At 43.5% G+C, this 26,448-nt stretch overlaps 1 protein-coding gene across 3 annotated transcripts in view; it reads right to left on the reverse strand.

Annotated features, from left to right (window-relative positions):
- Myo3b (myosin IIIB) overlaps nt 1–26,448 on the reverse strand; it is a 470,798-nt gene that overhangs the window by 152,852 nt on the left and 291,498 nt on the right. For all 3 annotated transcript variants that reach the window (XM_045147622.1, XM_045147623.1, XM_045147621.1), the window contains 3 exons: nt 11,899–12,010; nt 9,213–9,375; nt 7,591–7,671 (listed from right to left, as the gene is read on the reverse strand). In XM_045147622.1, coding sequence (XP_045003557.1) covers nt 7,591–7,671; nt 9,213–9,375; nt 11,899–12,010 — 356 coding nt within the window. The remainder of the gene's footprint in view (nt 1–7,590; nt 7,672–9,212; nt 9,376–11,898; nt 12,011–26,448) is intronic.

A 26,448-nucleotide genomic window follows, 5' to 3' on the forward strand; every position in this document is an offset into this window, starting at 1 on the left:
CTGGATATCATGACCTCACAGTGCCTGGTACTACCTACACAAGATCCTCATAATAGGAGGAAAAGATCATGACATCAAAATAAAAGAGAGGGCTGGAGAGATGGCTTAGCAGTAAAATGCTTGCCTGAGAAGCCTAAGGACCCCAGTTAGAGGCTCAATTCCCCAGGACCCACATTAGCCAGATGCACAAGGGGGTGCACGCGTCTGGAGTTCATTTGCAGTGGCTGGAGGCCCTGGCGCGCCCATTCTCTCTCTGTGTCTCTTTCTCTCTGTCACTCTCAAATAAATAAATAAAAATAAACAAAAAAAAATTTTAATAAATAAATAAATAAAAGAGAGACTGATTGAGAGGGGGAGGGGATATGATGGAGAGTAGATTTGTGAAGGGGAGAGGGGGAGAGGAAGGAATTATCATGGTTTACTGCCTTTAATTATGGAAGTTGTCAATAAAAAAGGTTAAAAAAAATAAAAGCAGCCCTAAAGTCTGGAGAGATGGCTTAGTGGCTAAGGCACTTGCCTACAAAGCCAAATGACCCAGGTTTGAGTCCCCAGGACCCATGTAAGCCAGATGCACAATGTGGTGCATGTATCTGTGGATCGTTTGCAGTGGCTGGAGGCCCTGCCACACCCATTCTCTCTCTCTCTCTCTTTTTCTTTCTCCGTCTCTTTCTCTCTCCCTCTGTACCTGTCCTTTTTTCCTCTTTCAAATAAAAAAAAAATTTAAGCAGCCTTGAAAATTAGGCCTTAATGAAACCCATTTCACAACTGACGAACCAAGACTCAAAGGTGAATTTTCTCCAAACTATGTGGCAAGTGGCAGGATAGACATTATTTTTGCTCTGAACTCCATTTGCATAGAACACGGAGCATGTTAACTCTTCCCAAGCTTTGACTGGTACCCACGTCCATGGGCCATGCCTAAGATGGAAAAGCCAATGGCAGGGCAGGGTCTAGCAAGGAGCCCTGAATGAAAAGGGCTCTAAAACCAGTGCTTCAACTCACAAAACACAGAAGACAGAAGAAAAAATTTAAATCTCTATGTGACTATTTCATCTCTTAAGGGGGAAAACAAAAGCTGCCTTTATTTAAAAAATTTTTTTAAAATTATTAGCAAGTAGGCAGAGTGGACACCCCAGGGCTCCAGTCCCTGCATATGAACTCCAGATGCATGTGCCACTGTGCATTTGGCTTTAAGTGGGTACTGGGGAATCAAACCCACATCATTAGCCTTTGTAGGTAAATGCCTTAACCACTGAACTATCTCTCTAGCCCCCAAACATGCCTTTCTATTCACAAGAATATTTTGTGTGTTTTTTTAAAAAGACTAATTGTTCTTACCATTGCACAGCTAATGTCTCTTTGTCATTGTGTTATTACAGCCTAATGAACTAATGAAAATCATATAATGTGATAACACATTTTATGATTCTCCATGAAAAAAATAAAGATATATAATAAAGCTAGATCTCTTTCTAAGAAAGAAATGGAGGGAAGGAAATGTGGAATAGAGGCAGAACAACAAATATAGATGCAGAGAGGTAGAACAGAGGTTGTACTTGCTTTTTCTGTCAGTGATGTGTTCACACACACACTCTCTACCCTCTTTGGCTATGAGCAACAATCCACCAATGTGCAGCTTTAGTGGGTAAAAATGCCCATTGTAATCATCTTTACCTGTAAGAAGCGTGAGTCATTTTTAAAAAAATATTATTTATTTATTCATGAGCAGAGAGAGACAGGCTTATAGAGAGACAGAATGAGCACACCAGAGCCTCCAGCCACTGCAAATGAACTTCAGATGCAGGTGCCACTTTGTGTATCTGGCTTTATGTGGGTACTGGGGAATCAAACCCCATTGTTAGGCTTTACAGGCAGCACCTTAACCACTGAGCCATCTCTCCAGCCTGCATGAGTCATTTCAATGCCTATCCTTGGCTATGTTTGATAATGACTTTTTGTTTTGTTTTGTTTTTTTGAGGTAGGGTCTCACTCTAGCCCAGACTGACCTGGAATTCACTATGGAGTCTCAGGGTGGCCTCAAACTCACAGTGATCCTCCTACCTCTGCCTCCCGAGTGCTGGGATTAAAGGCGTGCACCACCACACCCATCTGCTTTCGAATTTTTTAGAACTCCTTTTCTTTCTGGTTTTTAATTTTTTTGGTTGTTTGGGGGTAGGGTCCTCTCTAGCCCAGGCTAACCTGGAATTCACTATGTAGTCTCAGGGTGGCCTCAAACACATGGCAATCCTCCTACCTCTGCCTCCTGAGTGCTGGCATTAAAGGTATGTGCCACCATGTCTTTCTAATGAGTGTTGACATGATAGTGTCTTTCTGATTTATTCAAAGAGCATCCTGTGGAAGAGAACATATTCTAGATCTTTCTGTACTGGAGCTGGAGAATTTGAAGCTCCAAATTAAGTCCTATTATTTACCAGGATACTCCCAGCATAAAGTAAGTGCTTAACAAGTAGAGGATGAATAAATGAATGAAGAAAAAGAAACATCCTAACAAAATAAAGTTTCCTTCACACCTAACAATATTTGTGGAAATCTAATCCCAGGAAATTATTGCAAATACCTAGTCACTGGCAACCCACCTAAGGAAACAGCCTTTTGTAACAATGTGTGTGTGTGTATGGATAGATATAGACTTATATATATGCATAAATATAGACATATAGTTTACATACATATGGCATGTGTATATACATGTGTATAAGTGCACCAGGGTTTCTTGCCACTGCAAATGAATGACAAAGAGATGTACCACTTTCTGCCTCTGGCTTATGTGGGCACTGGGTTACTGAACCTGGGTCAGCAGGCTTGGCAGAAGGCTTTAACCGCTAAGCCATCTCTCCAGTCCTACTCCAGTCTTCCTTTTTAAAGCAGGTTTTCTGTCACTGACTGAGATACACTCCCAACCTCTTTTTACATTTTTAAGATAAGGTCTCACCTATGTAGCTCAGGCTCAGCACTGTCACCAAGACTGTCAATGAAACAACCTTTTTTTTTTTTTTTAATTTATTTATTTGAGAGCGACAGACACAGAGAGAAAGACAGATAGAGGGAGAGAGAGAATGGGAACGCCAGGGCCTCCAGCCACTGCAAACGAACTCCAGATGTGTGCGCCCCTTGTGCATCTGGCTAACGTGGGACCTGGGGAACCGAGCCTCGAACCGGGGTCCTTAGGCTTCACAGGCAAGCACTTAACTGCTAAGCCATCTCTCCAGCCCTGAAACAACCTTTTAAAGTTCGAAAAGGGTGGGAGAAAGGCTGAGGGAGCTTAAAAGCTCAGGCAATCTTAAGCATTAAACATGGGTCCTGTTAACAAGGTCAGGTCAGGCAGTCTGGAGGCAATGTTTGCTTTTCTTTCTGGAGAAGCATTTAAAGAGAACTTGGTACTGTAGGCCTCACAGGCAGTTCTAGCTTCAGTGGGGTTAAAATGTGTGTTCACAGGCTCAAGGCGCCCCCTTGGCCTTAGGAGTGTCACTGCTTGGAAAAGCAACCTCTCCCTGATCAGAGAAGAGGTCATGAAAAAATGTGCTATGAACCAATGTGCTCCATGGGCGTGTCTTTGCTTGAGTGTGTGTGTGTTTGGGTGGGGGGGGGACGGAGGATGTGCCAGATAACAGCTCCTCTGGAGGAAACCCTGAAATTCTGTTTCTAGCCCGTAAGTCTTTCCTGTCACCATAGAGCATCTCACCTCAGACAGGAAGGTCCACCAATTTACTCTCTTTTAAAAAGCAGACTCTAGGGACTGCAGAGATGCTTAGTGGTTAAGGCACGTGACAGCAAATCAAAGGACCCAGGCTTGATTCACCAGTACCCATATAAAGCCAGATGCACAAGGTGGCACATACCTCTGGAGTTTGTTTGTAGAGGCTAGAGACCCGGGCTTGCCCATTCATTCTCTATCTCTCTCTCAAATAAATGAATAAACATTTTTTAAAAACATTCTGAAAAACAGGGTAGTAGGAGGGGATTATAGTCAGGGCACATTGTGTATATGAATGGAGGTTGTTAATAAAAAGGTTTTAAAGGGCTGGAGAGATGGCTTAGCAAACAAGTTACTTGCCTGCAAAGCCAAAGGACTCAGGTTTGATTTCCCCAGTACCCATGTAATGCCAGATGCACAAGGTGGCACATGTGTCTGGAGTTTGTTTGCAGTGGCTGGAAGTCCTGGTATGTCCATTCTCTCTCTCTGTCTCTTTCACTCACTCTCTTTCATAAATAACTAAATAAAACAGTATTTTTTACAAAATAAAAACCCATAGATACAGAGTTAGGTGGACAATTTAAAAAGCATAAAAAGAATCAAAGAATGAAATGTTGTATGTAGACCTTTTAATAATTCCCTGTAGGTTGTTTATTTTGATACTATTCACTGAGGAATGTCTGTATTTTTTGGTGGAATGAATGCAGTTACATTCACTTTCTGAAACTTAATAGCTAATGCAAAAAAAAAAACTAGCTTTTTAATATGCTGAATTTAGCTGCTCACTTTTATTTAGAATACCTTATTCAAATACTAATATGTGTAGTATTGGTTTCCAGGTTATAAAAATGGCATATTTTTATTTATCTGGCCTTTAAAGGGTTGCGCTTTCTTACTGCCCGAGCACCTTACTAGAATTAGTAATAGTAATAACAAGAACATCAGCCACTTCTTTCAAGGTGACATTCCAAGTTGCTCCTCCGAGCCCCAGAAGGAAACTGGCAAAGGCTTTGCTGGCAGTGGGGGGGGGAGCGCTTCCCCACCCACCCTTCCCACAGCTCATAAAGGCCCTTTATTGCCTGCCCACATAGGAAATGTATCTTTGTGTACCTGGGGTGTTTTACCGTCTGTTTTCCTCTCCAACATTTGATCACTGGCTGGTGAACCCTTTGGGCCCACAGAGATCTCCAGACCACCAGCTCATGTATTTGAAAGGCATCTGTTTATTTTGAAAATGCAAATGTGGCCTACCTCAAAGACTGACAGTCAAGAAATGACCCAGTAGGCAAGGGAGAGGCTTCCAGAGTGGAGCTCTGCACTTCCCTGCATCCCATCACGATCACTAGCATCAGAGCCACTTAACCCAGCTCTTGGATGGCCAGGGAAGGGCCCACAATTAAACAGAGCAGGCTCATCTCTCAGGAATTAGGCGGGCAGATTATTCTAGGCCCAGTTTAAATTACCTCGGAGGTCATCTACAAAAGAAAGGACACAAGGCCTTTGAAGGACGCAAGAGTGGCTCTTCCTGATTCAGGGACAGCACTGCTACCAGTGGCCACTGGGTCCTCAGGAGCAGAAAGCAGGAAAGGTTAATACCGGACTTTGATCTCTGTCAAGGCATACCAGAAAGAATTAATTTACATTTCAGATGAAAAAGGTTGACAGCGTGAAAAGGCAGCTTGTTGCTGGCATGTGAATGTGCCCTAATAGATCAGGCATTCTGAGAGGAAGTTCTGAGGAAGCTGAGGGGATAAGCCGAGCTGGGCTGATTTTACTGGGAAGGAGATGAAAGGAAAACAGATCTCACTGTGTGCTTCTCTGCAGCAACATGTAGGCCAAATGCTTCCTAAATTTCAAGGGCTGCTCTTTTAAAAATAGATAACATTTCTTAGCAACATCATATTATAAAAGACTGGGGCCAGAACTAGAAACACAAGCAAATGCATTCCACAGGCTCTACATTTCAAATAAAATGATTGGTTAAAAAAAAAAAGAATCATCATCAATGAGAAATTAACCTCAGAAAGGGCTGTGCTAAAATAACATCCCTAAACGTCGCCCTGCGGGTAGGAAGAGTGAGGGGACAGCTAGATCTGGGGCTTCTGGCTTACTGGCAGGAAAGGGGTGTGAAATGAGAAGATGTGCCCTGGGAAAATCACAACCGAGGCCTCACTCCTAACCCTAATGGCACGTCAGTTCCTCTCCGTGCTGCTGGTTAAAGGCAGAAACTGTCTGTCATAGAGGGCAGTGGTGGCACTGGTGCCACTTTTACCTGCCTCAGCTGCTGAATGGTCACTTCCTGTACATCCTGATGCTACTTGATTAAGTAGGAACATGGGCTGTGAGGCTAGGGAAACGGGATGCTTGCAAAACTAAAAAGAAAAAGGAGGTATATTAAGGAAACGTGTTCTCTTTCAGTTGTGATAGGCAAAGTCCCCCCCCCCCCACCATAGCACCCAATCCACGGGCACCTCACTAAACAAGAACAGCCATCACTGTCCTGAGACCATGCCCACAGAGCCATGTTCATTGAGAAGCAACATAGAAGAAATCAGGGAGCCCTCTAAAGATGGTTTTCAGACAAGAACAACTGGATTCACGATTTTTATATCTTGGACTCGGTGGATAGGTAATACACAAGCTCAAAAGTTTTATTTTAAAACATGTGCTGGTGGTTGGGCCAAATTGCAAGATCAGAAATCAGCCTGATGTCCACTTTTGAGGAGAGACCGTGTGTGTGTGTGTGTGTGTGTGTGTGTGTGTGTGTGTGTGTGTGTGTATCCTGAGAATACAAGATGCATTTTGAGTTGTTTCTTAGTTGCAACAAGAATTTTTTCCTCCCACTTCCAAGGCTTTGAAGTGGCACAGCTTAGAAATTATTAGAGATGGTGCTCAGAATGACAAATTTGCATTTAAATGGCACTCCTTCTCCCCAAATGTATTAGTTCTGAGCAAAGAAGGCAGGCTCCCACCACGGCCTTAGAGAGTTCTGAGAAGGACCCCTGGAGCCAGGTTCTGGGCCAGGCCTGCTTGAAAAGACTGCAGCTGTCTCACTAAAGAATTGACCTCAAGCTGGGTCTCTGAACCCTACCTCGGGGCAACAGAGTGCCCTGGTCTCTACTCTGCATTCGGTCTCCCATTTCTTGCATTCTTGGAGCTCCTGGCATGCTTAGGGGGTTGTCTCTTCCAGAACCTCAATTTAGTAATACGTGAGCCCACTTGGCAGCTACAGAGGACATGTTATGTGCAGAAAAGCCAAGGTAGCCCAGGAGCCAGGCAGAGAAGGAGCCACAGCATTCAGAGCTCACAGCTCTCACACTGCCAAGGGCAAGCCTGTCCCAAGGGCCGCTGCCCGCTTCCCTTGCGGGACCAGAAGGTGGGGATTTAGAGAAATCCCTGTCATCCCTCCTCTGTAATGCTGAGAGACAGTCCTGCCTTTTACTTCTTTGACCGCAATGATGAGGGACTGTGACATTAAGAAGGAAAGAGACTCATCCAATTGCAACCTGTTTAATTGACTTGATCCAAAAAGTGTGTATGGATTTCAAAGCTGGCTCTGCTACTGATGTGCTATGTGACTGCACAGTTCACCTCTCTGTGCCTCTGTTTCCCCCTTTATTATATTAGTGCTATCAGAGTGCCTCCCCAGAGCCTCCCTCCAGTGAATCTGACCCCTGGTAAATAAGTACTGTTGTCTCATGACCTAAGGGCTAAGGGTCACCAAAACAAGTAGGCACACTCCCTTCTACATCGCCCAGAACTCTTGACTCGCCCCGGAGCTCCTGGGTTATCAGCCTTCCAGCTTTTCCGAACTCATGCGAATGCAGTGGCAGAATATTTTCAGGTGGACACTGCAGCAATGCTGTTTTCATTACCTGCTTGAATATGAACAGCAGACTCGCTCCTTCTGTTGCTTATTTTCTTAAATTTCCTCCGAGCATCATATCCTCTCCAGGCTAAAAATATAAAACCATGTGCTAGGAATGACATTAATTTAAGAACGTGCCAGAGAATTGATATAAGCTGTTCTGCTTCTGATCTATTACTCTCCTCCCACCTCCCTCCTGCCTTTTCCCTGAGCAAAATAAGCAGAGAAGAGCTATGGGAAGAAGGGCCCTTCTGAACCCACAGCTTGGCTTCCCAAATGCTTCTAAGGAGTTGTTTTCAGTCAAGCAGTGAAGTCCCACAACACAGGGATTCCACTTACAAATAAGTGGAGCCTCTGGTCCCAGGTGAAGGGGTTTCCTGGCATTCCAAGCCATGGAAGAAGTGCCGCCCTCACCACTGGGGATTATAGTGGGTGGTACGGTGCAGAGGGATGGCAGAAGGCACCAAATTAACTTGATCCTTTTAACTTTCTTTTTAATCTGAGAGAAAGATATAATCATGAAGGCTGGAGAGAAAGATAAGAAGGAAACTCAGGACACACAACTAGTATTTGTTGATAGTTTCCCTGTCCCAAAAAGCTGCTGAGGGAGTGGAAACTTGGATGGAAATATGAAGACAAGAAAGATGGTTAAAAGCAAAGAGAAAGGCTGGAAAGACGGCTTAGTGGCTAAGCACTTGCCTGTGAAGCCTAAGGACCCCTGGTTTGAGGCTCGATTCCCCAGGACCCACATTAGCCAGATGCACAAGGTGGTGCATGTATGTGAAGTTCGTTTGCAGTGGCTGGAGGCCCTGGTGCGCCCATTCTCTCTCTCTCTCTGCCTCTTTCTCCCTCTGTCTGTTGCTCTCAAGTAAATAAAAATTAAAAGTAAAGAGAACATAGAGGAAGGTGGGGAGACTTGTGCTTGTCAGATACAAAGAAGGCACAAAGCCCCTCTCTTAGAGATGAGCAACCATCCTCTGTGCCCCCCACCTTGGCCTGAGCATTCCCAAGTTGCTGGGTTGAACTCATGAGGTGCAAAGTGCACATTAAGGCACAGTATGGCTTCATAATGATGACAGTGTGAACAAACTTCATCTTCCACATTCAAGATCTTGTAGTTTTAGGTCTGGTTATTCATAGCATGAGAATATATGTGCTGGTCATAGCATGTAAGACGCATGTGAACATACAGGTAGGCTAAGACAAGGAAGAAAACTCAGCAATTTGTTTCCTCCATTTATAAGTCTCAGCTGGGCGACAAAAGCCTGCTAGGCTGGTGTTAGTTTCCCTGGAGGGTATACGATCTCAGTCACTCCAGGAGACCCATGTAATGTGACTGGGTGTGTCACATCATTGGTCCTCGCTTGCTGCGTCTGTCTTGCCGCTCACCACAGTGTGTTGTAAACGTCTTGTGTGTCTGTTTCTCTTTGAGGTCAGGGACCATGGCAGGCTTCTCCTAGCTACATCCCTGAGCATCTAATATGAGGTCTGACTTGTGTGGACCCTGGAGAAATAGTTGGTGAAACAAGGAGGAAGGAAAGAAAAAGGAAGAGAAAGGAAGGGTGGGCAAGAGTGCCGGCCACTCGCCGAAATGCCAGGCTCAGCCCGGACCAGAACGGGGCCATTTACCTGACTGGATGGCAGTAGCGCCCTTCTCCCGCTTCTCTTTGACCCGTTTGTATCTCCGGGCTCCCAGCCAGCCCTTGGTGTACGCCTGAAGCACAACCACTCTGCCTATGACTTCCCGCAGTAGCAGGTTTAATTGTTCCACATGGTAATATTTGAGAAAAACCTGAAAGGAGAAAATATCTTAGCACTACAAGTGGGTTTCCCAACAGAAACTCATTCCCGACAGAAATTCACTCCGTGCCAGCATTTTCTTGCCTAAGTAAAGTTTATCATGATTCCACTTGTGCCTGTATTACTGAGTTCTGGGGGGGAGGGGGGGGCAATGCAGTTCCATTCTAAAGTGGGGTCTGTCCTGACTTCTGACTAAGCAGATGAAGTGGCAAGGAATAGGACTGCCTCTCCTCAGCCAGGACTTCCATTTTCTCAGCTGCAGCTTTGCCCTCTTTGGTCCCCATAGCTTCCTCAGCTGGAGAGATGGCTTTAACAGTTAAGGCCCTTGCCTGCAAAGCCTAAGGACCGAGGTCAGATTCCCCACTACCCATGTAAGCCAGAGGCACAAGGTGGCACATGCGCCTGGAGTTTGTTTGCAGTGGCTAGAGGCCCTGGCATGCCTGTTGTCTCTTTTTCTGCCTCTTTTTCTCTCGAAATAAAATACATAAATTAAAATTCTTTTTTAATTTTTTTGAGACAGGGTCTCAGCCCAGGCTGGCTTGAAACTCCTATGTAGCCTCCTAGAATTATAGGCTTTTGCCACCATGCCCTGTTTATGCAGTGCTGGGGACCAAACCATGGGCTTCATGCATACAAGGCAGGCCCTCTACCAACCCATAGCTTTGGATGGTGCTAACCAACAGGACCAGCCCAGGGCCAGTGTAGGAAGTCTGCAGGGAGAGGAAACTAGATGACCCACAGTGATCTAATTTCCATGGGATGCTGCAACCACACGCAGGATGGAGCTGGCTTTACAGGGCGATCCACTATGGACCATAAACACCTGATACCTTGTAAGGATGTGTTCTCCCAAATGAAAAGCTACACGGGATGAAACTAAAATCAGCGTACAATGAATAGCACAACATGAGTCTAACACCACCAACAACAAGTAACAGGGCTGGGGAGATTGCTCAGTGGTTAAAGGCACTTGCTTGCAAAGCCTGATTAACTGGGTTTGATTCTCCAGCACCCACATAAAGCCAGATGCAAAAAGGCACATGGCATTTGTTTACACTGGCAATAGACCTGTGCATGCCCACACCCACCCACACATACACACATAAGTAAATAAAAATATTTTCATTTATTTATTTCAAAGAGAGGGAGAGAATGGGCACAACAAGGCCTGTAGCCACTACAAACAAACTCCAGATGCATGTGCCACCTTGGGAATCTGACTTATGTGGGTACTGGGGAATTGAAGCTGGGTCTTTAGGCTTCTCAGGCAAGCACCTTAAGTGCTAAGCCATCTCTTGATCTCCAGCCCAATAAAGATAATTTAAGAAAACAAACAAGGGGCTGGAGAGACGGCTCAGTAGGTAAGGGCTTCTGCACAAGCAGGATGATATGATTTTGATCCCAAGCACCTATGTAAAAAGTCAGGTGGGACCACACATGCCTAGAACCACAGTGCTGAGGGGCTAGAGGAAGGAAGGTCACTGGGGCTCACTGGTCATCCAGTCTAGGCAAAAACCAGAGAGCTTCAGGTTCAGCGATGCTGTCTCAGGGGAGATAAAGTAGAAGAGTGATAGAGGCGGACATCTGATACGCACACGCCACAGATGTCACACACACCAAAGAGAAACCCTCTTCTCTGACACTGGTATGATGTGTACGTATACACATGTGTCAACATGAAATGCTGGAAAGGGGGCATTTTTAAGCGAGCTCAAAGATCTCATCCTAGGTGCTGGAGAGACGGCTCAGTTGGTAAAGTGCCTGCCATGCAAGCATGAGGATCTGAGTTCAGATCCCCAGCAGCCACTTAAAATGCCTGGTGTACAGGTGCATGACTGTAATCCTAACACTGGGGAGGCAGAGACGGGAATATCTCTAGCTAGTCTAGCCAAATCAGTAATCAGTGAGCTCTAGGCTCAGAGACAGACTGTGTCTCCAAAAAGTAAGGTGAGGGCTGAAGAGATGGTTTAGCAGTTAAGGCGCTTGCCTGCAAAGCCAAAGGACCCATGTAAGCCAGACGCACAAAGTGGTGCATGCATCTGGAGTTTGTTTGCAATGGCGGAAGGCCTTGATGCACCCATTCTGTCTTCATCTGTCTGTCTGTCTGTCTCTCTCTCAAATAAATAAAAATTAAAAATATATTTTTTTTAAAAGTAAGGTGGGGAGTGACTGAGGACACCCTCTCACCTCCACGCTTGTGCACACACATGTGCATACACACACACACACACACACACACACACACACACACACACACATATATATATATATATATATATATATATGCACACACACACCAAAAAAAAACAAAATCTCATTCTAGAAACACTAAATGGCTCCCAAATTACATGCAGAACAGACCCCTGATTCAAGACCAGCAAAAATCAGTTTTAGTTTCGGGTCTGGCCTACTGAGGTATCCAGAGCACAGAGCCATTTCTGCTAGCTATCAGTAACAAGAGACAAAGGCATCAGGAGTGCACCAAGGTGACAATCTGAATAATAGCGAGAACTACCTTTGTCTTCCCCAGTACCCAGTGATCTAATCTGGACTTTTCCAAGATAGCCACACAGCTCTCTTTGTTAGCAGGAGGAGTTTGATGTGCTCTGAATGCTAAGTAATAATACCTACAAAAGAAAAGAAGAAAACAGCATTTTTAGTCATTATTTGATTTAGTACTATAGAATTACTCAGGATCCTCTGGCAAGATTTTGTTTTCTTTTTTTCTTCTAATAAATGGTTCTTGAGCATAAATAACAGCATACCAAGCAGTAAGAGATACATAATTTATACTTACTAACTTGGCTCTTTTCTAATTTCATACTTTTTCTTTTTTGAATTATTTATTTATTTATTTATTTGACAGAGAAAGAGGGGGAGAGAGAGAATGGGCATGCCAGGGCCTCCAACTATTGCAAACAAACTCCAGACGCATGTGCCCCTTGTGCATCTGGCCAAAATGGATCCTGGGGAATCAAACGTGGGTCTTTTGGCTTTATAGACAAACATCTTAGCCACTAAGCCATCCCTCCAGCCCCATACTTTTTCTTTCAATGTTGTTTCTCTAATTCATATTCAATGCTTGGTCTCTTTGGCATGCAAAAATCAAAATATCTAATCCCTTGAGAAAGCTGAAATCTAGAAAGCTCTTCTAGTGAATGCCACAATTTTAAATGTTAGGAATACTGTTATCATAATTTAAATCCCATTGTACAGATTTTGACTCTACTTTGAAAGTCTCATTTGAAACAATGTGTCACTAGCAGGTGAGGTAAATATGACATCATGATGCTTTCTGGTGAGCCATGTATTTTACTTTGTTTTCTTACTGAGGCCATAAGCACATGTTTTCTTCAATGGCTTCATTTTAGTGAACTTCTAAGCTTGCAGATGAAAGGGTTTCTGGGTAGACTCAAAGAGGTAGAAAAGCATCTTTTCCTCATCCATCACTAGGTTCCTACATCAAATGACTCACAGGAGAAAAACACACAATTTATTATTATTATTATTTTAGTATTTCCAGGTAGGGTATCACTTTAGCCCAGGCTGACCTGGAATTCACTATGTAGTCTCAGAGTGCCCTTGAACTCATGACAATTCTCCTACCTCTGCCTCCCAAGTGCTAGGATTAAAGTCATGCACCACCATGCCCAGCAAAGTGCACAGATTTATTTTATGTAAGTTTTATGTGGCACAAAAGCCTTCCTTCCTAAGAAAACAAAGGCCGAAAGAAACAGTTCAACTTGTACAACTTTTAAAAAAATATTTTATCTTTACTTATTTGAGGGGAGCGTCAGATAAGAGAAAATGGGTGTGCCAGAGCCTCCAGCCACTGCAAACAAACCCAGACGCAAGCAATACCATGTGCATCTGGCTCTATGTAGGTACTAGGGTATTGAACCTGGGGCTTTAGGCTTCACAGGCAAGTGCCTTTAACTGCTAAGCCACCTCTCCAACCCTCAACTTGTATATCTTTATGCCAGGTTGATGAAGTGGATGACTGTGGAGAAACATAATTAGACAAAAGAGTATGGTCTAACAATAACAACTCAGCAAGGCCTGTCTGCCCAGATTCTCCTGTGAGTTCCTGTGTCCTTAGAGATGACAATGCTCATTTTCTTTAGGCATAGGGATGGCATCGCTCACAGGAGGGAAAGTCTGAACCTCCCTCCAAGTTTTGTGATCACCTCAGGGGAGAAAGTCCTATCTCTACTGTTTGCTCAGATGCCAAGATGCCAGGCTTTGGGGTACCATGCTCTGAATGTCCTCGCTGCCAAATGGATTTCTTTTCTCCTTCACCTCCTCTTTGTCTTCTTGAACTGGGAGTCAAATGCAGGACCTGTGCATGCTGAGCAGATGCTTTGCCACTGAGCCATGGCCCCTGCCTGGCCTTCCCTGTTTACTACTCCTATTTTAGAACTTGAATATATTATACTTTCAGAAAATCTTCCCTGAGATTTTCCTCAGGAATCCTTGCAAGGAACTTTGCTCTGCTCTTTGCTGCCATCTATAATTAAATTTAGCACTTTGACAATTTAAACGTAAACTGAATTTTCTTGTCAAAGGAATTTTGTTGGGTTTTGTTGTTTGTGTGCTGTTGGCCAATGTTAATCTGAAAATCTGCTATTTAGAACTTACTTTAAAGTATAAATGTACTTTGACTCATAAAAAAATCATTCAAATGTATTCCTTCTTCCTGCCAAATGTACCCATATTGAGAGAGCTAAGAGGTAACAGCCCCTGCCCCCCCCCCCATGCACTCTCTGAAAAGTAAAAGTAAGGATTGAACTTGGTTTATGAGAAGCTGCATTTTTTCCTCATCTCTTTCCTCCTAACACCTTACCAGAGAAGTTGAATAGATGCCTCTGATATTCGCTCTTCCTCGTTAGAAGAAAAAGGGATATAAAGGCATCACTTCCTTCCTGAACACCAGCACTGACTGGATCAGTCCAGTCCTGTATCCTTCTTCTGTAAAAGTCCTCAATCTAGGTCTGTAGTGGACTTTCCCATTTTCGTGGAGCCCTTTCCTATCCAGTTGGACAGGAGCTCTGTATTCCTTCCTTCTCTTAAGCTCTAATTAGCCCTGCTAATACAAGCTCTATAATAAAATCTTTCTAAGCTTTATCAGCTGGTCTTGGATTTCATTCTTTGAAATTCATAAGACTAGGACCTGGAAGGCCACTTACTAAGTAGACTGAGATGAGCATTCAGCACCCTGGCTCCTGACTTACTGCCCACCCAAGAGCCAGTAAGTGCTCCAGCACACTCAAAGACACCCCAAAATTCCCATGTCAATATCTTTCTGTTTAGGGAAAAATTAACATATCTGATCAAGACACGAGTCAATTTATTTTCATACTATGAGTCTGTTTTACAAGTTCATACATATGGTGGGATTTTATAGAAACGTCTGCATTCAGAGATCCTGAAGACCAGAGTCCATTTCTGCCCTTGGAGAAGAGGGGCAGTGGTTCTCAGAACCCCAGAGTGCTAGCAGGACCACCTGATGACGGCAGATGTGTTCCAGAGCTCAGCGGGGGGACGGGGGGACGGGGGGGGGGGGGGGGGGGGGGAACGGGAGCTGAGCTTGGGCCCCTTCGACCAGCCTGCGTCCGCTCTGTACTCAGCCTCCTCAGTATCTCTAGGACTATAGCTTCAGCCATGGCTTCTTTCACTTGGCTTTGACCACAGCAGAAAGGCTGTGTCCTGATGTCCATAAGGACGGTGGGAATGGATGGCCAATTTATAGGACCTGAAAGTGTGAAATTCAGTGGAAACCAGGGTTTTCTATATTCACAGGCCTGTGAATATAGGAGAAAAAAGAAAAATAAAGGAGGAAAAACAAGAAAAACAAAGTTAGCAACCCTTTGAGCTGGTACTTGGGAGCCACCGAAATGGTATGTATGGGTAATGTAAAGACACTTAGGTGAGACCCTTGTTTGGGAAGCACACGCCCACACGCTCAGGTGTGCCTTACCCTTTCCTTGATCACCTTTCTTTCTATGTTTAATAAACTCCAACTCTGCTTCATGCTGGCTTGCTCTGAAATTCTCCTCTGCTTACTTCTGTTTGACCTGACTCAAGACTCTCAAAGGATTAAGGGAACTCAAGCTGCTACAGATGACAGCATTTTCTGCACCTTCAGCCCCTGACAAAAGGACACTAAACCAAATTGCTCAAAACCAGTGCTAAAGAGAAACTGTTAAAGACAACCACATTAAAAAGTCAAGTTATTTACAGAGGAACACAGATAAATATAGCAGCAGAGTTCTGAACAGAAACAATGCAAGGAAGAAAACAACAAAATCCTTAAAGAATTGAAAGAAAATGAACTCTATGCCCAGTGAAAATATTCACAGGCAAAGGCAAAAAAAAAAAAAAAAAAAAGACTATTTCAGATACACAAAAGCTGAAAGAATTTATCACCAGAAGATCTGCACTAAAAGAAATGGGAAGTCCATCATTGCAGAACGAAAATAATACCATATGGAAATACAGTTCCACATAAAAGGGATGAGGACTGCTTTATGAAAACCATCTAAAATGTTGGTAAATATCCAAAATGCTTTTCTTACTATTTAAGAATCTTTAACATATATTCAAATGGATAAAAATGATAACAATGTACTGGTTTATAATATGTAGAGAAATGAAATACAGGACAACCAGAGCAAAAAAAAAAAAAAAAAACCGAAGTAGATTGTTGAGAGATTCTTATACTGTATGTGAAGTTGTATCATACTGATTTAAGGTAGGCTAAGATAAGTTAAAGATGTATGCTATAAACCATAAAACAACTTTTAAAATAACAAAGAAAGAGAGCTATAGTTAATAGATCAGCAAAGAAGACAAAATGAATTTATACAAAATACTAAAAAAATTTTTTTTTGTTGTTCTGGGTTATCAGGTTCTAACACTATTCATCCTCTTTGAGCTACTTTGCATCTTTCACACAGCAGGCGCCAGGGCTTGAGGATGTGGCTGAGTGGCTGAGAGCTTGCCTGGCATGCTCAGGCCCTGAATTCCAGCCCCAGAACTGCTAAACAGCAGGTCCTGACTGATTCATAAATTCCGTCAAGCTGGTGATGACTTCAATTGGTTTCCTCCCCACTGTGGAGAACCAGTTTCATCCACATTGACTATTCATCTCCACATCCCTTTCCTTCTTAATAGCTATGCTGTTTTGACCTTTTCTTTTTTTAAAAAAAAAAAATTTATTTTTTATTTGAGAACGACAGACACAGAGAGAAAGACAGATAGAGGGAGAGAGAGAGAGAATGGGTGCGCCAGGGCTTCCAGCCTCTGCAAACGAACTCCAGACGCGACGCGTGCGCCCCCTTGTGCATCTGGCTAATGTGGGACCTGGGGAACCGAGCCTCGAACCGGGGTCCTTAGGCTTCACAGGCAAGCGCTTAACCGCTAAGCCATCTCTCCAGCCCTTGACTTTTCTATGAACCAATCACAACATCTGCCTGGCTCTCTCTCTTATCATATGTTAAAAAGAAATTCTTCTAACATGTCCATGTTTATTCCTGTATCACAGCCATAATTTTTGTCTTCTGTAGATTATCTTTTAACAAGAGAAAGAAAAGAGTGCCAACATGCAGGCTAGAGAGGCTGGCTTCATGGAAGGCGCACTTACAGGCAGGTCTGACGCAGGCAGCCTTACAGCCAGGCAAGCCTGAAGATATGCAGTAGTCCTAAAAGGCCTAGTGGGCGCATCACTGCTGCGCCCTTTCCTGTCCTTTTATTTAACATGTGCATAGTGTGCATGTGTGTGCAGGTATGCATGCACAGGAGTGCACACACATGTGGAGGCTAAAAGTCGACTTCAGGTGTCTTTCTCAATCACTCTCTGCCTTATTTTTTGAAGCAGGGTCTTTCGCTGAACCTGGAGCTCACAAATTCAGCTAGACTAGCAAGCCAGTGAGCCCCCAGCAATTCCCCGTCTCTGCTCCCTATGCTGGGGTTACAGGCGCATATCACCACCAGTGGCTTTCATTTAAATTCTGGGAATTGGAATTCAGGTCCTTATGATTGTGCAACAAGTACTTTACAGTCTGAGCCATGTCACTGGCCCCTTCTGTACCTTTTTGAAGTAGGAAAATATTGGTTCATGCAATAAGTTCATGTTGAACTTAAGTCACAGTGTTTTCCAAAGAGATCACCACTGCATCTGAGAGTCCCAGGGCAAACTAAGGAGTTAGAAAATTTACTGGGTGTAGCCAGAGTACAGGTCAAATACTTCAGAGGTCCCTCAGTATCCATGGAGATTGGCTCTAGGATATTTAAATTCACAGATGCTCAAGGAAGAAAATCTGTACATCTTCAGTACAGATGTGATGTTTCGAAAAGACATTTTCAGTTCAAGTTGATTGAACTTGTAGATATAAAGTTCATGGGTAGAGAGGGCTGGCTATTGAATTGTGGCTTTAATTTACATTTTCTTACTTACTAATCAAGCTGGATTTTTGTTTTTAATGACATTCTCTGACAGTGAACAATATATATAATAAATGTACCTTCTTTGCTTTGTCAGATGACTGTTCTTACTCCAAGAGGGAGGGAAGAAAGTCACTCATTTCATATAAAAATGTTATCAGCATTAGAGATTACTGACATTTTGTAACCCCTTCCACTTTTGAATTCATCCGTCATCCTAGCTTATTGGAGCCTGCATTTTTACATTGCTTGGAAATTACACTGGTGTCTTCCAAAGCTGCTTTTGAAATCCTAACCTATAATGAATGAGGTCTGTTTTGATTCATCCTCCAATCTGAATTTTGCATTCAAAGGCATGGAAACATCTGTGCCTCCACACAGAGACTTTCATAGCCCTGTGCTGGAAGATAGGAACACCTTTATTTATATATTTATTAATATATAATAAGTGTGTATTATATATTTACTTATGTATAAAATATTTAAGTAAATGCTTTCTATATTAGTTACTTTCTTGTTGCTGGGACAAAATACCCAGACCAGAAACAGCTTAAAGAAGGAAAGAGTTCATTTTGGTTTACAGTTCCAGAGGGTAGAGCCCATCATGGTGGGGAAGGCATGGCAGGAACAGAAAGCCAGTGTTGCCTCATCGTATTAGCAGGGAGAAAGTAGAGGATGGTGAGCCCAGTGGGCTGTCACACCTCAAGACTCACCCCCCAGTGACACACTTCTTCCAGCAAGGTCTGTCTCCTAAAGGTTCCACAACCTTCCCAAACAGTGCCATCAGGTGGTAATTAAGTATTCAAACACATTAGCCTATGGCTACATTGACATTCAAACCATCATACCTTCCTTTAGGGTGAAATCATCCAACTAGACAGTGTCTCCATAGACCACTCTCTGGGCTAGGTTGCCCTTTCATTTCCATCATTTACTCATTAAATAAAACTTTGTGCATACTACAATTCAGATATTGTGTTCCCCAGCCCCCCCCCCATAGGTTTATACAATTGAGAATTGGTCTCCAATGCGGTAATTCTGGAAGCTGATAGACCCTTTAAAAGGTGGCACCTTTTAAAGGTGAGAGGTCCTTAGGACACTGGGGGCTTCCTTGAGTGAGCTGTCATGACAGCCTGACTCCTGAGTTTGTCTTCCTATTTCAAAATGAGAGTTATTTCTCACACACAAGCTCCTGCCATTGCCTTAGCCCTCAGCTGATGCAGTCCTACTTCCCAGAACTGAGCTGGTGCCATGTATCTGAACTTCCCCAACTGTGGGCTAGATAAATCTCTTTTCTTTGAAGGTTACCTGCTTTGGGTATTTCATTACAGCAATGAAATGCTGACTAATACAATGTACTATCTATGAACTGTGACAGGCATTGGGAGAAGTGCTAAATAAAATGAGAGCAGTATACAGTTTCCCTGCTTCTATACTAGTGGGGGAGACAAACATTAAATAAAATATGAAGGATATCATTTTGGGTAGGAATACAGCAGAGCTATTAAATAAAAACAAATTATGATAGGGGATTGTGAGACTATGTAGTAGTATTTTGGCAGGCAGGTCTTAAGCAACCAGAATAATGAGGTGACTTGAGTCACATGGTCTGAGAAGCTACTGAAAATATTCCTTTGTGCATCTGGTTTATGTGGGTACTTGGGGAATCAAACCTGCGTCCTTAGACTTCATAGGCAAGCACCTTAACCACTAGGCCATATCTCCAGCCCAGGAATCTATATTTTAATACATGCCCGAGGTGATTCAACTGTCATTTGAGAACTGCTGACTGAAAGGAACATAACAACTGACTCCTATCACATGGAGAAAGGAATGGGAATGGATGCTGAGAAGTTTCTGGAGGGTATTTTTGGCCACAATTATACAGGATATGGTGGTGATCATAGAATGGGATGCTTTGGGGGTCAGGAAGAAAAGTCTTAGACCCTGGAATGGTTCAGTGGAAGCTCACTGACAGTCAAAGATGTTACCAAAGAATTTCTCTGTATTTTAGCTGGTAGTTGGACCAGATGACCCCTTGAGAGTCCTTCTAATAAAGACGTCACACTGACATCTCCCTTGGCCCAAAGAATAGATTTTGTTTTCAAAACTGATATTAACCACTACTACTACAAATCCTGGGTTACTGTCTTAATATCTAAATACTGACAGGAAGGATTCTTAAAATGTCCCCTCTGTTAGTAGCTCTACTGTGGTCTCTTTCACAGGGTGTGCTTAAGTCCCACCAAGCAGGGTGCCTCTTAGGGTGGTCTCTAGACCAGGAGTAACGCCCCCCCCACTCTGAAACTTGTTAAAAATGCAAATCTCTTCTCCCTTCACACCCCCACACTTCTACTGAATCAGAAATTCTCAGAGTGGGTCCCATGAATCTGCATTTCAACAAGCTCTTCAGGAGACTATTTGGTGAGAAAGTAGGAGAACCACTGAGAGAAAAGGAATCCCAGCAGCAGAGTGACCACCTCCAGTGCCCTCTCTGGGAGACAGGTGGGTCCCTCAAATCTCCATCCCCTGTGCTCTTTGTGAAACACAAATAGCCTACAGGGTTTCCAGGGTGCATCACTTCCCTGGTAAAGGTCAGCTGCTCAGTGTGACGTGTTCCGTGTTTGGGGTTGTTTACTGAGCTCTGCTGGGGAGCTAGTGGGAGCAATTCCAGTATCTGCAGTAGAGGAGAGGGATGGCTAAGCAAGTGACCTGATTTCCAGAAGGGGTTGAAAGGAATGTGTGAGAACTACAGAACAACATGGATTTGTGTCTAGTAGTACTGTTAAACAGAAAAACAAGTTGCTAAACTGTACAAAAGTGTGATTCAAGTTAAGCTAAAAAACACTGGGCTTTCACCTTCTCTCTCTCCAGAGCTCGCTAGCGTTCCTCCCACCCTCTGTGTGTGTGTGTGTGTGTGTGTGTGTGTGTGTGTGTGTGTATCTGTGTGTGCCCACACATGAGCATGCTCACATTCTAAAAGTATAAAACTACTAAAATCGTCACACTGGTTACTTTAGAAAAGAAGCTGAAAATGAAATTAGAGGCATAGAAAAAAAAATTCAGCCTTATATATAAAACACCTTTTAAAAAGTTTAGAGGAAATCTACCCACATATTTTTGTAATTAAAGTTAATTTCAAACATTAGATAAAAATTATTATGGTTTGATCCTATGATGGGCCCAAATCTTGGCCAAAGAATTATAAATCTACTCCCTTGATCAGTATCACTTATATCTAAGTAGAAACATCCCCAATTATGTGGCAAACCTTTTCTAGTTTAAATATTCACTGAGGACTTGTAAAAATCCCTCCATGGCCACCCAGACTGTCTCCTCAGACACCCAAAATGCTGACCAATTATCTGAATTCAAACATATAAATAATTTTCTCTTATGTAGATAACAGAGGTAGCAGAGTGATTTAGGCCTGGGTAATTTGATGATTGTCCTCAATTGGTCATTTCCCTTTGTATGTCTAAAATTCCAGATTTAGCTTATTAAGTTCTTATATTTACCATAAGCCACTTTATTTTATTTTCCCCCCTTCATGTTTAGCCTTAAGTAAAGAAAGAACAGCTGGCCACCATCTGCTACCAAAAAATAAAGGGGGGATTTATTATATCTTTAGGAAGACTCCTAAATGTGGATCTTGGGAGAAGTTATGCTGTTGATTGCAAAAGCCCTGAGATTATTCATTTCTTCTGATGTACTATTTATTACTTGCTACTGCACTCTGCACACACTAGGTGCTTTGTACTCACTATAGTGCTCTGTACACACTAGGTGCTCAGTCCATGGTTCTGCTTCTGCTGCTTTTAAAGCTTAAACAAGAGAAGAAAACCATTGATCCTGGGAACTAGAAGTTCAGACTGTTCATCCACACATTAATTTACAATAGAAAGCTAAAACTCAGCAGGGTGAGGGCATGCCTGTAATCCCAGCACTTGGAAATTTGGAAGGTGGTGGCAGGAAGATCAGAAATTCAAGGCCATCTTTCTACACATAGTGGCTTGAGGCCAGCCAAGGCTACATGAGACCATGTCCTCTCCCCTTCCCCCTCCCAAATAAAAGGAAAGGAAAAATAGAAAGCTAAACTTCAAACTGATGACTCTATTTTTTTTTTTTTGGAGGGGTGTTCATTTTTATTTATTTATTTATTTGAGAGCGACAGACAGGGAGAAAAAGAGGCAGGGGTGGGGGAGAGAGAATGGGCGCACCAGGGCCTCCAGCCACTGCAAACGAACTCCAGATGCATGTGCCTCCTTGTGCATCTGGCTAACGTGGGTCCTTGGGAATCAAGCCTTGAACAGGAGTCCTTAGGCTTCACAGGCAAGCACTTAACCACTAAGCCACCTCTCCAGCCCATGACTCTATTTTGTAACTAGGAAAATTATTAATGGGATTTTTTCCCCTGTGAATTTTTTAGATGCATTTAAGGGTCTCCTTTGCTTATTTTAAGGATGGGTTTTGGGGGGGCTGGAGAGATGGCTTAGCGGTTAAGTGCTTGCCTGTGAAGCCTAAGGACCCCGGTTTGAGGCTCGATTCCCCAGGACCCACATTAGCCAGATGCACAAGGGGGCGCATGTGTCTGGAGTCTGTTTGCAGTGGCTGGAGGCCCTGGTGCACCCATTTTCTCTCTCTCTTTCTCTCACTCTCTCTGTCTCTTTCTCTCTCTATCGCTCTCAAATAAATAAATAAAAATAAACAAAACTTTTTTAAAAGGATAGCTTTGGAATTCAACTCATTTCACATTCTGACTCTACCACATACTTTCCATGTGACTTTGAGCAGTTCCCTCATTTGTAAAACTAGTCTAATTTCACCGACTTTTGGGAGCTATGTCCAGTAGCAACAGGATGTAAGTAAGGCCAGAGCCTGAAGCCTGCCAGAGCAGGCACTCAATAAACATCCATCTTCTGCAGCATCTGTGGGGAGGAATTTCAAGGTCACACACTGGTCCTAGGGAGCTAGGAGAGGGCTCCCAGACACATTTGCCTTCCCTGGCTTGGAAGGCTTCCATTCTCCTTCCTCCTCTTCCTCCTCTTCTCCTTGTTGTTCATGACTGTTCAGTCATTTTCCTTTTTGCTGCCTCTTGTTGGCATGACCTCCCATAGGGAAGCTCCATGAGGAATCCACAAAGCAGAGACAGTGAGTGTTCATCCCTCCACCAATGTCCACAGAGCGAGCTGGCAGCCAGCCTTGCTGCCCCGAGTCTCCTCCGCTGAACGGACACAGCATCTCTCCTGCGGGCGCAGCATCTCTTCTGTTTTTCTCTGCTGTTTCTTCTCACACGGCGTCCACAGCTTGGCGGTGGCTCCCTGAGCTTGTGTTGGTCAGTGGAATGAATGGCTCTGTATGATGGAATTAGGCCCTGTAGCTGCCCATGGTTCAGAACATGAGGAGCTCAGGGAAGTCAGCCTGGATTCGTCACTTCTGCTGACACAATGTGTCTTCAGAGAATAACAGTGCAATGGGCATTACCTTTTGCATCTGCTTTTTTGTTTTATTTTAAATTTGTACTTATTTTTATTTTTTTATTTGAGATGACAGAGAGAAGGAGAGAATGGGTACAGCAAGGCCTTTAGCCACTGCAGACCAACTCCAGAAGCATGTGCCTCCTTGTGCGTCTGGCTTACATGGGTCCTGGGAAATCGAACCTGGGTCCTGAGGCTTCACAGGCAAGTCCCTTAACCACTAATCCATCTCTCCAGCTCTGTTTCTATTTTAATTTGCTGTGTGTGTGCATGCGTGTGTGTGTGTGTGTGTGTGTGTGTGTGTGTGTGTCTGTGTTTGTGTCTGTGCAACAGTCTGTTTTCTCATGACAATGGAACCAGAGGGGTCCCAGGATCGCACCCACTCAGCTACTCCTGCATGTGCTGATTCAAAAGCCTCACTACCCAGGAAGGAGCCAGGTAGCATGGTCTAAGACAGGAATGGCTTGTGAGGACTGGCAGGATTTATCTATTCTGACTATTTGTTCTCTCACTCTCTCCTTCAATGAATGAAACATTAGATCTCTTCTCCATGAGAACAAGATGAGTTACCTCCCCTATTTCCATTAAAAATTCACCCTAGTTTCTGAAACAAGTTCTCTGAGTGAAATGAACCCAGCTCCATCTTGTTCTTTCCTTGGTAAGTTTTTCCCTCCACGTCATGTGATAGAGATGGGACCCGATAAGCATAGATGAAGTGGCTTCAAGGAAAATATTTTCTTTCCCCATAAAAGTGGTGCAGATGTGACTGGCTTAGCCACTATCCTGCTTCTTTCTTCCTGCCTTAAATGTAGACATCATAACTAGAGAGGCAACAGCCATATTGTGATGATGAGATGCTAAGTCAACCCACACACTAAAGATGGTTCCAAGGGACTAACAAAGGTATCCAAGTGAACAACTGGACTAAGAAATAACATGTCTCTAAACGCTTTTTTATGCAAACCAAACAGACAAATCTATTCTACAGATAGTCTCAATTTAGGCAATTTGACTCCAAAGGAGATATTTGACAGTATCTGGGAGCCTCCCCTTCCTTCTTTGAAGTTGGGGACCAAGACCAGAGCCTCACACATGCTAAGCAAGCACCTTACGAGTGAGCAACATCCTCAAATCCCTGGAGATTTTTAAAAATTTATTTTATAAATAGCGAGAAAGAGGCAGAGAGAGACAGAGCATGGGCATGCCAGGGCCTCCAGCTGCTGCAAATGAACTCCAGACACATGTGCCACCTTGTGTATCTGGCTTTATGTGAGTCCTGGGGAATCGAACCTGACTCCTTTGGCTTTGCACGCGAGTGTCTTAACCTCTAAGCCACCTCTCCAGCTCCCTGGAGGTATTTTTGTTGTTGTTATTTTATTTTATTTTATTTTTTGTATTTTGAGGTAAGGTCTCACTCTAGCTCAGGCTGACCTGGAATTCACTATGGAGTCTCAGGGTGGCCTCGAACTCATGGCAATCCTCCTACCTTTGCCTCCCCAGTGCTGGGATTAAAGGCGTGCGCCACCACGCCCACCACGGCCAGCTCCATGGAGGTATTTTAATTGTCAGTGGTATTGGTATCTCCCCAGGCCCTCTGGCATCCTTAATGAGTGCTCTTGCTTGCTTGCTTTCTTCCTTCCTTTCCTTCTTTCTTTCTTTCTTTCTTTCTTTCTTTCTTTCTTTCTTTCTTTCTTTCTTTCTTTCTTTTTGAGATAGGATCATGTAGCTTAGGCTGGTCTTAAATTTACTATGGAACTGAGACTAGCCTTGAACTCCTGATCCTCCTGCTTCTACCTTGTGGTATCAGAGTGCTGGGATTATAGGCATGTGCCATGTGCCCAGTTTCCTCTGTGCATTTTCTATTAACCCAACAGTATTGAAAGCAGGGCTGTCTTTTCTGTTTCTGTGCCCTCAGCACCTTGGTACAGTGATCACCATACTGACAGGGGACATATCCACATTCTGCATTCATTTCCCTTGATGAGAGGGAAGATAAGACAATGGGCAAAAACTGCAAGGACCTATGAGCTAGTGGCTTGATCCAGTAACAGAACACGTATGCCTGCCTCGTGGGTTCATGCACAGGGACCAGTGTTGGAATGGGCCTGAAGGAATAGGAGGGAAGTCACAGTTTAGAGTATAAATCAGAAAGATTTAAAAATAATGGTCAGCTCTAAGAATGTCTAGATACATTAATAATAATGTAAGATAAGAATGGAAGATACAAAATGAGCTAGAGACATTCCAAATCTTCTATTGTCAAGAAGATCTGGATCTCAAAAGTTTGTTCTAGAATCAAGAAAGCAAATGAGTCAGCTCTAGAGACTTCTTTGGTCAGGAGTTAGGGGTGTGTGGCTCTCCCTTAGTATCTAAGTAGTTGAAGGGAGGACTACAGGGCACAAACATGAAGGGAGAGGGCCATGTGCTCTGTTTTTGAGCACCTGTCATGGGCCAGGACTCTGTTAGGGTTATGGCCATGAACATGAAGGCAGAGGTGTGGCAGTGGCTCTTTTGGAGACATGTCTCATGAAAGCATTTTGGTTCTTCATAAATGTTCCCACAATCTTGTCCACAGTCCACACCATTTGCAAGGCTTCCCTTTAGCTCCCAAGGATCTTGCTACTTTCTGGAAAGTACTGTACAATCAGGTAACTGATTCTCTCCCCCACCCCCCAAGCCACGTCTCTCTTTCCAAATATCACTCTTTCTTTAAGAAGTAACATGCCTAACAATTTGGGAGAGTCACTTTTAGAATTAATATCTGAGCTTCCATTTAAAAAAATCATCTTCAGGGCTGGAGAGATGGCTTAGCAATTAAAGCACTTGTCTACAAAGCCAAAGGACCCAGGCTTGATTCCCCAGGACCCACATAAGCCAATTGCATAAGGTGATGTATTTGTCTGGAGTTCATTTGCAGTGGCTAGATGCCCTGGCATGCCCATTCTCTCTCCCTCCCTCTCTCTCAAATAAATTAAAAAAAAATATTTTTTAAAATTATCAACGGAGGACTTCTGGGTAAAATGGCAGCATAGGAGCCATACCAAACCAGCCTAGGGAGGGATTTAAGCAAAACGACAACAAAATATACTCTTATTCTGAAAAGTGAAGGAGTATAGGTTGTTCTTAGACACAGCAGAGAAGTGTCA

This window comes from Jaculus jaculus, chromosome 4 (genome assembly GCF_020740685.1).
Source record: "Jaculus jaculus isolate mJacJac1 chromosome 4, mJacJac1.mat.Y.cur, whole genome shotgun sequence".
Taxonomy (NCBI): Eukaryota; Metazoa; Chordata; class Mammalia; order Rodentia; family Dipodidae; genus Jaculus; species Jaculus jaculus.